General features: G+C 43.4%; 1 protein-coding gene across 1 annotated transcript in view; it reads left to right on the plus strand.

Annotated features, from left to right (window-relative positions):
• ptprfa (protein tyrosine phosphatase receptor type Fa) overlaps positions 1–15,445 on the plus strand; it is a 196,385-nt gene that overhangs the window by 180,326 nt on the left and 614 nt on the right. The window contains exons 23-31 of the mRNA XM_080017516.1: positions 742–917; positions 2,988–3,107; positions 3,343–3,497; positions 4,833–5,118; positions 6,044–6,222; positions 11,150–11,276; positions 11,802–11,927; positions 12,616–12,770; positions 12,896–13,031. Of these exons, the coding sequence (XP_079873642.1) occupies positions 742–917; positions 2,988–3,107; positions 3,343–3,497; positions 4,833–5,118; positions 6,044–6,222; positions 11,150–11,276; positions 11,802–11,927; positions 12,616–12,770; positions 12,896–13,031 (1,460 nt within the window). The remainder of the gene's footprint in view (positions 1–741; positions 918–2,987; positions 3,108–3,342; positions 3,498–4,832; positions 5,119–6,043; positions 6,223–11,149; positions 11,277–11,801; positions 11,928–12,615; positions 12,771–12,895; positions 13,032–15,445) is intronic.

Raw genomic sequence — 15,445 nt, forward strand, 5'->3', positions numbered from 1 at the left:
ACGCCAAACCAACACCAGTGGCACCTGGGCCAAAAAGGGGGAAACTGAAATGCACGCTGGCGAACTAGGGAGAGGTCCAGTGCTTGCGTCTAAACATCGGTTATAATTCTTCCTGGTTAAATGTACCAAGTATTAATGGTCAAAGTACTTGAAGTGCTGCTATAACAGAGCATCCATTCATCTTAGCTCGAGCTGCCTGGCTCCGCCCCCTCTGGTCGCCCGCTCCATGTCATTTCACTACCTATATGTATGCTTGTATGTATATGTAGGTGACAAATAAACATCTTGAATCTTGAATGTTGAATTAAGAAAAAAAAACAAAAAAAACCCTTCATTATCAATTTAGGGAATGTGATCAAAATGAACCATCGAAGTTTGTCTTTAAACCTTTCAATTTCGCTTAAATGATCCCACGTGTGTTGGCAATTGTTTTCCGCAAGTGGAGGTTATCTGAATAGCACCCGTAATGTGGCAATTAGATTATGCGGCAATCCTATTAGACCTAATCCCATCAAAAGTGACAAAAAAAGGTATTTGAGCCTTTTTTTCCCACGCCCCCGGGATCTGACTGAGTTCCACAAAATTAGGTGATTACATTTTGAATATAAGCGATATCCATAAAGTCAAGGTGTCCCTTTTAAGAGCCAAGCAGCCGCTTTACGATGTCGTACGCCGACACGTTCTCCACTCATTGAGGACAACGTTGTTTTGTCTCTTTGTGTCTTTTTTTTGCCGCCCCAGGGGTCCCGGGGAGCGACTACATCAACGCCAACTACATCGACGGTTACCGGAAGCAGAACGCCTACATCGCCACGCAGGGCCCGCTGCCCGAGACACTCAGCGACTTCTGGAGGATGGTGTGGGAGCAGAGGACCAGCACCATCATCATGATGACCCGGCTGGAGGAGAAGTCCAGGGTGAGGGTCCCGGGGGGAGGAAGGGGGAGGAATAGTCCCGCCATGAATTACAGCAAGACCTAAAACCAGTATAGAGAATTTCAGTTCAATTTCTGATTTAAAACAAAAAAAAACATTTTTTGGTGGGGCGGGGGGGCTGCTACCGTAGCGAGGAAACACTGCTGGCACCGTGACCAAAGGCCGCGTCGCTGGGAAGTCCATGCATTGCCAATGCTGTTTTCTGAGGCTCGGACAGTCGAGGGGAAACATTCGATCGGTTCCGACATTATGACAAGCTGGAGATATTCAGCTACAAGTTGGGAGAATATTGGGGGCTTGGACTCATACAACTTTATGTGAATGGGCAGCTTTGACTCCATCGAATCAATATGCAACCAAGTGAGCAGGAATAAGTGTAGAATGTACATAATAAGAGTGTGGCAATATACACTAAACCAAATGATAAACAATAAAGTATATAACCTTAAAAATAACATATATATATTTTTTAAATATATATAATAACTAATTAAATAGAGCTAGCAGTGAACCAGAAAGCTGAACCTCAGATGAGAAAAAAATGTTCATGTAAATTAAACCCTAATGACAAAAACATTAAATATAAGCCAAAACATTTTTGAAAATTAAAGACAACTTTTAAAACAGTAAAGAGAATGACAATGAACGTCAAAAAACACTCAGCACACAACAACAACAACAAATTCACGTTATGGCAGTTTTGAAATTTGTGCAAAACTCAATCAAAAGGATGCTGACGTGCTGTGCCTTTTTGTAATAACGCATTGTGATTGCGAGGAGCCTTATTTTTCCAGCTGTGGCGAGACGAGCGAGGCTCCTGGCATTTTGAACGGCTGAAGTGCCACCGGTCAGACGTCGTGCCAGACGTCGTGATAAAACCCTGGCGCGCAGCCACCTGTCTGTCCTCTCTTTTTATTCGCCCGGACCCGGCGCAGCTGCTGCAGCTCGCCGAGGTGGCGTTCTGACATTTACCGCCGCAGCTTATCTCGCATTACCCTCTGTCGAACGAAATGTTCCCGCAAGCTCATTAAAATGATAAAAAAAAAAAAAAAAAAAAAAATCAAGGTAGTTAGCGAGAGAGAATAATGAAAAGGAAAAACTCGTTATCCAACAAATCCAGCAAAAGTTCGGCCGCAACCCAGTGTGTGTATTGTGCCGACCAGTGGCGTGGACGTAACGCCAGGACATCTGTCCGTTCGCGGTCCAGCTCTGGGCATCCCCTCGTCACCCTCTACCCCCCCACACTTATCACCCCCCTCTGTGATCGGCCGAGTGAAAGCCCCCCCCATCTGTTGTCCCCCGCGCCCCCCTGTCCCTGCGGACCCCCTTGGTCCAGCCTTTGGCCAGGCCCGACTCTCCACTGTGTGCGCTCGGTCCCAGCGCTCCTCTCACTCTATCCGCTCTGTCGCTCTATCCCTTCTGACACTTCACCCAAATCAACCCCCAACCGCCCCTTTCTCTGCCTCCCTCCATCCTGACTCTGCAGTCTTTGTCCCAACCTTCCCCTCGTTTGTCCCAACTCCCATGTTTCCCTGTTTGCGTTACACTACATATCATTACATTGTATTGCACTGCATTACATTTCATGTTTATCAGGTGTTTTTGTCCAAAGTGACTTGTGATAAGTGCATTTTGTCGGTAGTATTGAGGCAGCTAAACCTTCAAAGTTCAAAGCGTTTTATTTGTCAAGTGAACAGTACAACACAAGGTCATTCGGTACGATGAGATTCTTAGGGCATGGCAGGCAACAACTACGTAGTGGGCATAAAAAGATCAAATCACAAGGCAAAGTTAAGGAGGAAATAAAACATTTTATATAAAATAAGACTCGTTCCAACAGAAATAGGTTCGTCTATTGCACAAGATACTCAATGGGAGTAAGTGGCATTACTAGAGTAAGAAAAACAAGTAAATCTGTAAAGTAAGTAGAGAAAGTAAAGGGGCAAAGCAAACATTATGACATAGACAATTCGGTGCTTTATTACAGTCATCAGTTAAGGTGTGTGTGTGTGTGTGTGTGTGTGTGTGTGCGTGCGTGTGTGTGTTGCGCAGGTAAAGTGTGACCAGTACTGGCCGAGCCGCGGCACAGAGACCTACGGGATGATCCAGGTCGCCATGCTGGACACTGTGGAGCTGGCCACCTACAGTGTTCGCAGCTTTGCCCTCTACAAGGTGAGGACTGAAAGTTGTGTAACAGCATCTCTATATAGAGGTTTTGCATGACTCACCGAAGAGGCTCGAGTGATGTTTTTTGTCGTTGTTCATGCATTTTCAAGGCGGGGAAAGAGTATAATAAATAGCTGCGGCGCGCTGACGCTAAAGTGTTTTTTTTGGGGGGTTTTTTCTCCATAAACGTACACCTGGGATCGCCGGGGACGTAATAAACACATTTTTGTCGTGTTTGCAGAACGGCTCCAGCGAAAAGCGCGAGGTGCGACAGTTCCAGTTCATGGCCTGGCCCGACCACGGAGTGCCTGAATACCCCACCCCCACCCTGGCCTTCCTGCGGAGGGTGAAGGCCTGCGACCCGCCAGACGCCGGCCCCATGGTGGTCCATTGCAGGTGAACTGGGTCTCCGAGTGGGGGAGAAGAAGGAAAGAAAGAGTGAACGAAAGAATGAAGAGAAAACAAATGCCTGCCTGGTTCTTAATCGTAAAATTGTGTGTGTGTGTGTGTGTGTGTGCGTGCGTGCATGTGTGTGTAAAATATAAAAAATGTCAAATAAATGAATACAATAATTAATCAAATAAATTATTTATTAATCATAAAATAAAGGCATAATAAATAATAATAAATATATTATTAATAAATAAATAATAATAATAATATTATAATATAATAATATAAATAATAATTAAAATAAACACATACAAAACTGAATAAATCACTAAATAATGATGACGATGGTAATAATAATAATGATAGTAATAAGAATCAGAATAATTCAGAATGACTATAAGGATCTGTTTTAAACATTTCTGTACAGACTTCCTTTACGGACATGCTTTTTAATGTGTTGTAATATTTTAAAAAAACATGTATGTCTTATTCTACAAATCCATTTCACTCACTTTTGTCATATATTCTTTACTGGGTAAAGATTTAAGCGTAAGAAGTATAGCTGAAGATAGCGTTCGGTTGCACCTCGCAGTTTCTCATTTTAGTAAAAAGGAGATTTGACATTTTTTAAGGCCAATGACTTTCCCCCATTGGACCGCATTTCATCACAGTGAGAAGTTGCAGCAGAGTGGTAAGGTTCTCAACACTGAATTGTTCTGTGGGGTCGCGCTACAGTGTGAACCGTCGCAAATAATGGGAACCGACATTTTAATGAGACCAGGGTTGTAAAATACCCGACCTATCCGTTTAAGACCGGTCTGAAAAACTCCGGCAGGTTTGCAGCCGCTCAAAGACGACGGCCGCCCACCGTCTTCAAAGCACAATCTGAGGATAGAAGGACTTAAAAGAACCTTTGTCGAAACAGCCTTCAAATGATTTCATTAGACGCAGGTTACTCAGCGCTCATATTCCATTCTTTAATCACTAAATGTGATCTCGGTTTGATTTTAATTTTATATATACATATATATATATATATATATATATATATATATATATATATATATATATATATATATATATATATATATATATATATATATATATATATAATAAAATAGTCAAAACATTCTGTCGAAGATAACCAAGAATGACAGTCGCGGGAGTAAATGTAGGAGATGTAACTGGCGGGGGGAATATCAAGTACCTCAAAGGGGCTGTTAAATTGGTTTTGGTTAAGATGCATCATGCTCCAGCCCCGGAATATAGATCTCTTTTCAGTCGGCCGCCAAAAGGAAGTCCAAATTAAAAACAAAAAAACGGCGCTACTCCCCGCAGTGCGGGCGTGGGCCGGACGGGCTGCTTCATCGTGATCGAGGCCATGCTGGAGCGGATGAAGCACGAGAAGACGGTGGACGTGTACGGCCACGTGACGTGCATGCGCGCCCAGCGGAACTACATGGTGCAGACGGAGGACCAGTACGTGTTCATCCACGAGGCGCTGCTGGAGGCGGCCGCCTGCGGCAGCACCGAGGTCCCCGCCCGCAGCCTCTACGCCCACATCCAGAAGCTCACCCAGGTGGCGGCGGGCGAGACGGTCACCGCCATGGAGCTGGAGTTCAAGGTACGAGAAACCAAACTGCACGAGGCCAAAAGTCGGCGTGGAAGAGGGAGGGAGGCACCAGGCAGCAGACGGACGTCATGTTCGGCACCAGGCGGGGGCTTTTTAAAGGGCGGAGAAAAAAATTTCCCCGGGAGGATTTTCTTCTAACCGAAGATAATGTTAGGCTGCACCGAAAAGTTTACGGGAACTAAATCCTTAAGTGACGGGTTGATTGTGTCTGCATGAAAAATGAATAATACAGGTACGGGGAAAAGGGAGCCGTCAACACACTTATGAGTTAATGGCGGGAATGACAGCTTCTGCAGTGCTGGGCCAGCTGTTTTGAGCGTTTCAAACCTTGCCGCGCAAACCTCTCAGCCTGGCAGAACAGAGACGAGATGTTTATTCCTAGGTCTGCGGGGGGTTATAACAAGTCAAAAGAGCAAGAGCGGGGCCCGAAACGTTGCTCCGGGGTTCTCCAGTTGGTGTCATCCATGACCTGCTTGCGATCCAAAAAAAACAAAACAAAACGATCTCACTTGGGACTCGATAAAAGTGTGGTTTTTTTTTTTTCTTACGGATCAAACCTACACAAATACCCATCTGATATTTGTGTAGGTTGGTCCAGGCTGTTCTTTGAACCTGGACTTTAACGCGGGGTGACGCCGGGGTTCCATTTGAAGTCGGAGAACAAAGAGGGCTCGGCTTAAGAGAGAGTGCGGTTTCCGCGCGTCGACGGGAGCAAGCGTGCCCTTTGACAACCTTGTTCTCACAAAGGGCTCCGAGACGCCTCACGTACCACTTTAAAAGGCCGGCGGAGGTGTGTGTCGGGCGAGGCGTCGAGGGCTATCGCAGGTCTCTAATTTCGCTCTCTAATCCCTTTATTTTTATTTTGTTTTGTCGTGTTTTTTTTTTTTTTGTTTTTTTTTTCTTCCATCTCCCGCAGAAACTGGCCAACTCCAAAGCACATACCTCAAGATTCATCAGCGCCAACCTGCCGTGCAACAAGTTCAAGAACCGCCTGGTGAACGTCATGCCTTTCGAGTCGACCCGCGTCTGCCTGCAGCCCATCCGGGGCGTGGAGGGCTCCGACTACATCAACGCCAGCTTCATCGACGGATACAGGTGACGCCCTCCCGCCCGCAATTCCCCAGAGAGGAGACGGAGCGATCGGGAAATTCGTGGTGGTGCGGGCATAGAGCAACGGAGAACTGACGCAAATGAGATTGTACGGGAATCAAGAACGATGGCTGTGTGTGTGCGTGTGTGTGTGTGTGGGGGGGGGGGGTTATTTCGGGTGAAACCTGGGGGCTGGGGGGTTGTGTAGCAGAAACCAGCTCGGAACGGCGCGGCACCTCTAACGAGCGCAGCAGTGGACCTTTTCTCCTCTCCAGCTGACAGAACCGAATTATAGGCTGACACGGAGCTCAGTATTTCACCAGACAACCCCCCCAACCCCCTCCCGCCCGTCCGTCACGTCAGCTGTCAAAACAAATTGGTCTCATTTGGCGGGGCCCTTTTTTCGCAATAGCTGGAAAGAAGAAATAGCAAATAATATATATGTATATACTCATTATACCACATGTAGCCATGAAACTGCAGATACAATATTAAAAGACGTGTATATATATATATATATATATATATATATATATATATATATATATATATATATATTTAATGGAGGAGTATGAGAGCCTCGACTTTTCTTTTCATTTGACGTGCGTGCTATGTGCGTGCGTGCGTGGCCTCGGTGTAAGTTTGTCCAGAAACATGTAAATGTCTCCATGAAGAGACATAAATGCGTATTTTAATTAAGTTTTAACACACTGTGCAATCCCTCCGTGGCCCACTAGAGGGGGACGCGCCCCACGCAGTTTGAATACGGCCGTAGATATAGATTTCGTAATTTATTTTCATTATTTATTTTCATTATTATTTTCATGATTTATTATTTATCGTCTTTTTTTTTTTTTTCCCCCACTCATTATGCACCTTTCCATTACCATTCGCTCTGTGTGAATAGGCAATAAAATCTGCTTTAATATACGCTACCTTAGTTTGCGTATGACCCATTTTTTCTTCGTACTTTTTTTGAGATCTCGAAATCCTAGCGAGGGGGCTCGGCAAAAAAAAAAGGTTGAACCCCACGGCATAAATGTGTGGTCATGTTGTAGGAGCCGATCTTGCCTAAACCCCCCCCCCCCCCCATTGTTCCAAAAAGGTGGTATCTGGGTGAGGGAATTATATGAAAACGAACGGTGCTTCCCTCTCCTCCTTCTTGTTGCTGTCTCTCTGTGGCTAATGAAGTCCCCCCAGGCCCCTCTACCTGAGGGAGGGGGGTCAAGTCATAATTCCTTTCTAATTCCTCATTGTGGTAATTAAGGGTGGGTTGAGGCGGCGGTGAGCCCCGGCGCTCTGTGTTGCGGCGCCCGGGCCCTTTCAAGTGCGGCGATGTGGATTAGGGATGGCTTAGCGGCGACGTTGAGGAGGAGGAGGAGGAGGAGGAGGAGGAGGAGGAGGAGGAGGAGGCCGAGACACAATGTGAAACCACCGCCTGGCCGCTAAAGTCCGCATCCCACCCAATGCGACAAACGGCGAGAACAAACCGACGTCCGTTCGCTCCCATGGGGAGTTGGATTCCGGGCGCGAAAGGCTGTGACGCACGGCGGCGAAGAATTTTCGCGTCCGGTCCAGGCCTCGGGGGGAGCGTGGGCATTTTTCGACACGTGCGACTCAGATTTGGGTCCGACGGTATGACCGGGAGTGACGTCGGTCGAGTCTAACCCTAACCCAGATGAAGGCGTTATAGACGTTAATGTTGGATGGTCGCCATAATCACTATCAACGCAACACATCTCTTTTTATATGATGGATTTCCCCCCCCCCCCCACTGAGCAAAGGGGGTTTTAAACTGCCGTTCGTAGAACATGGTAAATATCCAGCTGAGCAAAGTTGTTCTGGAAAAAAACAAGCTCTCCCATTTCCCCTGATATACATACTAGGGGAGACGAGAGGACTAGAGGATCCAAATGTCGGATACGATTACGCATTCGGTGTGAAGCAAGCTGAATTACCAGCACCGTCTTAAAAATTGGCCTTCGCCACCGGCTGTCACGGCAGCGCCTGCATGGAACCCCAACACCGCAGAGTTATATATTTGACGCTGCATTATTAATCGTCTTAAGAATCACCGAAAGCCACCAATTATCTCTCTTTTGGGGCGAGCGAAGAGCTGTGATTATTTGTGACTCCCGTTTGAGATTTTTTATCTTCCATTTGGGAAAAATACGAGTGTGCTTGTTGAGGGTTTTATGATGATGAGCGGTTCAAACCTGGATTGGAACCTGCAATTTTATGATATTTTTAATATGCTGTAAAAGCCAAAGGGCTTTGGTACAGTATATTTGATCTGCAAAGGAGAAATAGTGAGAATAATGACTTTGCAGCCTGACACTAAAATAAGCTATAAAGCTTCTTAATAAGACTTGAGTGAGTTATTCATTAGTTCAGTGAATATGGAGCAATATATGTCAATGATCATTTGATCTCTTATAGAAAGGATTGATACTCTGATTATATATATATATATATATATATATCAGAATCAGAATCAGTTTATTCCATCAGCTCATCAACATACATGAGGCATTTGTTCTGGTGAGGTTTGGTGCATTTCACTATACAGACCAATAGCCTAAAAAATGAACGGATACTAAAAAAAATGTAAAAAATAAAAAAGAATAAAAAGTGGAGTGAAAATGACAAAAAAATATAATTAATTGTCATATTAAATAAATATAATACGTATTAATAGTCCAAAAAATACTAAACAGAAATTGTCAGATATATAAAAATATACAGAATATACAAAATGCAATACTATGCACAGGATCAATTACTGTTACGCGTATATAGGGTATAAATGATAAATATTAGTTATTACTATGTACTAACTAGCATATTACAATATGTACAGTGAAATACCAGTTTTATTGCACATATATTATTGCAAGTTATTACAAGTTATAATAATTCCAAATTACATTTTTATTTTTACCATTATTAGCAGTAGGAGTAGTGGTATAACTGAGTTAACATTGATTACAAAGTTTGTTTAAACAGAAAAACTATAGTTAAAAAAAGCAAACAGCAGATTTAAGGTGAGTTAAAGAACAAGTAAAACGCGTCAATCACAGACAGACACCATCCCAGGAGTCAAAGCGGGGTGAAAAAGGAAAGTGTGTATTTTCCTGGCACCGGCGTCTCACTCACATTAACGATTGGCCTTGCCCGTGCGGTGGCTCTGGGAGTTTCTCTTCTTCAAGACCAATCCTTACATCTGCCGACGGTTTTTCCCCACGTTATGCGCTCGGAACCCCAATCAAATGTCGTGCCGCAGCTGCTCCAACCCCAAAGGCTGCGACTCCCTGGGTGATATGTCAGCGGTAGATCCGTAAATGTCAATCAGTAAACAATGTGAATCAGTAAAGGAATGTATGAATACCTAACCTGTCAGTGGGAGAACATGAAGTACAAAGTAAAGTCCAAAATAAAGTTCCCTACAAAAACACAAGCGTGTTCGAACGATGACTTATATCATATATACAGTAGCCAAATGTTTTTTAATGCTTCATAATAAAAACCTATCAGATGAAATCAGGCAGGAGTCTCCGCGGACTATGATGTTCGCGGATGACATTGTGATCTATAGCCAGAGTAGGGAGCAGGTGGAGGAGGGCCTGGAGAAGTGGAGGCATGCGTTAGAGAGAAGAGGAAGGAGAGTCAGCAGGACTAAGACATGGGAATGGGAGGGAGGGCGGCGAAAAAGCTGAGAATGCAAGGAGTGGAGGTGGAGAAGGCGGATGAGTTCAAACACTTGGGGTCGACCCTCCAAAGCAGCGGGAGAGAGGTGAAGAAGAGAGCACAGGCAGGGTGGAGCGGGTGGAGAAGAGTGCCCTGAGTGATCTGTGACAAAAGGGTTCCAGCAAGAGTGAAGGGGAAGGTCTACAGGACGGTAGTGAGAGCAGCCATGTTGTACGGTTTAGAGGCGGTGGCACTGACAAAAAGGCAGGTGGCTGAAGTGGAGGCGGCAGAGTTGAGGATGTTGAGATTTTCATTGGGGGTGACAAGGACGGACAGGATTCAGAATGAGTACATTAGAGGGACAGCTCAGGTTGGACAGTTTGGTGGAAAAGTGAGAGAGGCCGGACTGAGATGGTTTGGACACGTGTGTAGGAGAGATGAGAGTTACATTGGGAGAAGGAGGCTGAGGGTGGAGCTGCCAGGCAAGAGGAAAAGGGGAAGGACAAAGAGAAGGTTTATGGAGGTGGTGAGGGAGGACGTGCAGGCGGCTGGTGTAAGGGAGGAAGATGAGCAGAACGGAAGGAACTGGAGGCAGATGATCGGCTGCGGCGACCCCGAACGGGAGCAGCCCAAAGAAATAAATATAATAAAAACCTAGACCTATACTGACACCAAATGTGATAGTATGTGCAGATTTAGAGTGTGTTCTACAACAGCAATGACAACATTTGGCACGGGGCCAATGGATAGAAATGCAGCTGTCTCGTGCGTGATTATAAATACACAACTGTGAATACACTTTCACCGACGCCTTCATTCTTAACCTCTTTATGCAGTAATTCAAAGTCAACGTCATTGCGTGAAGCTGGGTCTAATTATGATCAAACACTGTCCCCTAGTGGCCATGTTGTATAACTGCATGGAACAGTGGCCCAGCATTGTGCTGAACTGTAGCTGATTTCATTGTATGTTTTGTTTTTTTTAATGTTTGTGCAGTTTGTATAGTTGTTTCATGATTACACTGAATTCAACACTTTTCGACGTTTTTTTGGATACTTCCAGTATCTGCCTTTACGTCCGCTTCGGCTTCAAACGTTGACTCTAATATGTCTATTCTCTTGTGAGGGCATTATTGCAGACCACATTTTAACCTTGAATGCGAAATTGCTACTGCTGCTGCATTATATTAAAAATGAATAAAGTGACAACGGCATATGCTCACCCATCTTTCCTCCCCTGTGTGCAGGCAGCAGAAAGCGTACATGGCCACCCAGGGCCCGTTGGCCGAGACCACGGAGGACTTCTGGAGGATGCTGTGGGAGCATAACTCCACCATAGTGGTCATGCTCACCAAGCTCCGGGAGATGGGACGGGTTGGTGACTTTACTGCGACAGGCACACATACACATGCACGCTGTCTACCACGCTCAATGAAATATACTGGTATATTGGACGGACACATGAAATGTCTTTATATTATATCTATAATTAACAAATCGATAATTAGAATTAACTTACTAATCCAAATAGATTTTCTCGAATGAATCGCTTTTTTACCTTTCCCTGAGTGAGGCTCATAATTCATTGATATTTGAACAACAAACTGCTTAAGCTGAATGACATAATTAATCACTAGATCACCAAAAGAATGTAGAATCAAAACAAAGGAAGTATAACTTAAATATGATACTATTATTTAAAGGTATAATTATAATTGAAAAAAAACCTGTGACCAACTGTATGTGTGAAATATGCTACTATTGAATATAAATATATATATATATATATATATATATATATATATATATATATATATATATATATATATATATATATATGGGTTCTCGGGTTCTCAACGCCACAGATTCTAATCCTTCGTCTCAAACTATTTTTTGTAGGAAAAATGCCACCAGTACTGGCCGGCAGAGCGATCGGCACGCTACCAGTACTTCGTGGTGGATCCCATGGCTGAGTACAACATGCCCCAGTATATCCTGAGAGAGTTCAAGGTCACAGATGCCAGGGTACGTAGCCTCTCCAGATCAACCCCTTGCTGCGATGGGTAAAGTACGAAAGGTAATTTAACTATACACACTGTGATGGATGATAAAAATCAATCATTAAGGGAGGAAAACAGCAGATGCTGATGCTGATGCTGTGTGTCAGTGTGTCGGCTTTCCATTCGATCGAACAACCTTGAGCCGCCACAATATATATTACACAATAATGTAAGTCCAATAAATAACTGGTATTACACTGTACATACTGTAATAAGCTAGTTAGTACATAGTAATAATTCATATTTATCATTTCGACCAACAGTATATCCCATAATGATAATTTATCCAGTGCATAGTATCGCATTTTGTATATTCTGTATTTCTATATAACTGATATATTTCTGTTTTCTCTATATATCTTTTTTGGGCTATTTGTATATATTTAACTGTATATACTCAAACTTCACTTTTTATTGTATTTAAGTTGTATTATTATTTGTATTAATTTTTTGGGCCATTTTTTAAATACTTTTACAAATAATTATTACTTATTTTTAAATGGAAAAATATGTTTAAAATACAATTTTAAAGCTTTTTTTATGTTAATCATCTGTAGTGAAACGCACCAAACCTCACAGAACAATTTCCTAGTATATGTGAATGTACCTAATAGTAATAAAGTGATTCTCATCCTGATCCTGATGCCCCTCAGGACGGTCAGTCCAGGACCATCAGGCAGTTCCAGTTCACCGACTGGCCTGAGCAGGGCGTGCCAAAAACCGGAGAGGGCTTCATCGACTTCATTGGCCAGGTTCATAAAACCAAAGAGCAGTTTGGTCAAGATGGACCAATCACCGTGCACTGCAGGTGACTGTTCCATTTAAACACGTGGCTTTAATCCAGTAAACGTATCAACTTGCTCCCAAAACGGTTTCTGGCTTTCGAGATGAGAGTCTTAATGTGTCCGGTCTTTGCGCCCCCCCCCCCCCCAGTGCCGGTGTCGGGCGGACGGGTGTCTTCATCACACTGAGCATCGTTCTGGAGAGGATGAGATACGAGGGCGTGGTGGACCTCTTCCAGACCGTCAAGACCCTGAGAACGCAGAGACCCGCCATGGTGCAGACCGAGGTAGAATTTAAGATAAGAAGCTTATTGGAGCACACTTTGCTGGAGACGACATTTGAATAATGGTGAACTAATCACCAATGGTGAACAAAAAAAAAGGAACAATGGTTCTGAACGTCAATATACCTTACATTACCCAAGATGGACTTTAATGATCCATTCTACTCAACCTCAGATATAAAACCTCTGCATCTCAGAATAACAGCTGCAACTCAATAAAAATCTGTATAATATAATAATAATAATATAATAATATAATATATAAAATATAATAATTTATAATATTATAATAATAAATATAGTAATAAATATAATAATAATAATATAATATATAAAATATAATAATATATAATATTATAATAATAAATAACTGCAGAAGATCACATTTTATATTTCTTTTCTATTTAACCTAAATAGACCTTGTCCGTTGCTATCCCAGAGGTAACCGTCTCCAACTCGCAGTTGGATTGAAAGTAGATAATTAAGCTGTAAAGCTGAAGGGCTTCAATTTTAAGTACTGCAACGTATTTAGAGCCTGTAGTAAAATATAATAAATGAGTGTAAAGAGCCACTAGCTTTCGTTTTTTGTAACATTTTCATTGCATTTGGTTAGCTAGCTTTTTAAAATTACTCTCATGTGAACTCTTAGCTTTTTAAAAAGGTTGTAAAATCAACCGTCTGGTTGTGATCTTTGAAAATATATTCATGAATCCTACATAATTATGCAGACAGTACAGTCTTTAAAGCCCCGACAAGGGCGTTTTCACGAGTTGTTTGACCAGTATCGATTCATTTCTTATATGCTTTTGCATGTTCATTTAAAGGAGCAGTGTGTAGAATATATGGAATGGATTGGGCAGAAATGGAATATAATATTACATAATATAATATATGGAATATTCGTGTATAATCCCATGAAAGTAAAAATCGTTGCGTTTTTCGTTACCTTAAAATGAGCCGTTTGTGTCTACGAAAGGAGCGGGTACGCTTCCACGGAGGCCGCCATGTTGCACCGCCATGTTTCTACAGAAGCCCAGAGTGGACAAACCAAGCACTGGCTCTAGAGAGGGCCTCCCATTTTTTTCGCGGCACCTGAAGGCCGCCGCAGCCTCTCCTACGTCACTGGAAAGGGATTCAGTTGGAGGGGGGGGGGGGGGGGGATTCAGGTTGTTACAATCTACAACCACACCACTAGATGCCACTAAATTCTACACACTGCACCTTTCAATTGCATTAGCTAAGACGCACACTCATAAAACTGGTGCAGAGGCCATTCCCCTCGTGCTTTAAGACAAGGCGAACGGCATTAAGGATGTTTAAAAGTTAATAAGTCCGTGCGCACTCACTCGCAAATGGCGGCTCCACCGATGGTGAATTGATTAGCGATTGAATGTCACAAGGCTTCATAGCCCGCTTTAAAACAGCCATCACTCGTGTTTTTTTTTATCACCCTATCGCTGCACATTTTGCGAAAAGTGGTGTAACCAAACCGCTGCTAGGGCTCCCGCTTCCTTCTTGGGGAGAAATGCGTGCGCCGCCGGAAAGTCGATGTTTGCAATAAGAGGGAATGAAGCGAATGGCTGCTGTACTGTACCTGTCTTTACTTACCTGTGAGTCTTATATAACGAGCCTTATATTAGAAATGGGATCGTTTTTTCTAAAACCCCTTCGGGGGGTTTAAGGTTTGATTTGGGCGCCACAACATCCACAACACCTACGAGCTCTACTGGATGTGACATTTCAATTCTTTCTTCCACTTGCCTGATAAAAAGCTAGGGCTGCAGATATTCCTCTATAATCCCATTTGAATTTCAAATTTTTTTATGCTCAAATTAAGTTCCGCAGCTCTAATCAGAGCAATCTATTCTCAAAACAAAGCGAATAGAAACTCTCGATGCATTTAATTTACTCCGTTTCCTGCTGCTGCGGACTGCTCCTGAAAAAATCCCGCCAGTGTCCTCATGGTTCCGGCGGCAAATGCCCCGCAGCCCGGCACGGTCCGCGAGCCGGTGGTTGGGAACGCCTGCACGAGGGGGACGTTCCGCCGGACTTGATCGGGTTTATTTCCCACTTTCATCGCCACATCAGTGGAATTGCTGGACATCCTGCTCAAAGACGCACTCTCCCTTGTACACACAGCGGAAGACGTAGACGCGTCGGTGTGTCGTGCGTCTCCGCCGGCGCCGACTTGGCACGCCGCTGCCGCGAATATTTCTCTCTAATGTGCGTTCACTGTGCAAGAAAACGGAGGAACTTATATATTGAACTTAATCGCTCATCACATGGGGATTGATTTGCTCACGTTAGTCAAAACATTTATAATCAGTTATTATTTTATGAAAGTAAATACACATCAAATGACAATTTCAGCATTCGAATAGTGATGTTTTTTTTATATTCAAATTCTATTTGAATTT

This window comes from Zeus faber (assembly GCF_960531495.2).
Source record: "Zeus faber genome assembly, chromosome: 1".
Classification (NCBI taxonomy): Eukaryota; Metazoa; Chordata; class Actinopteri; order Zeiformes; family Zeidae; genus Zeus; species Zeus faber.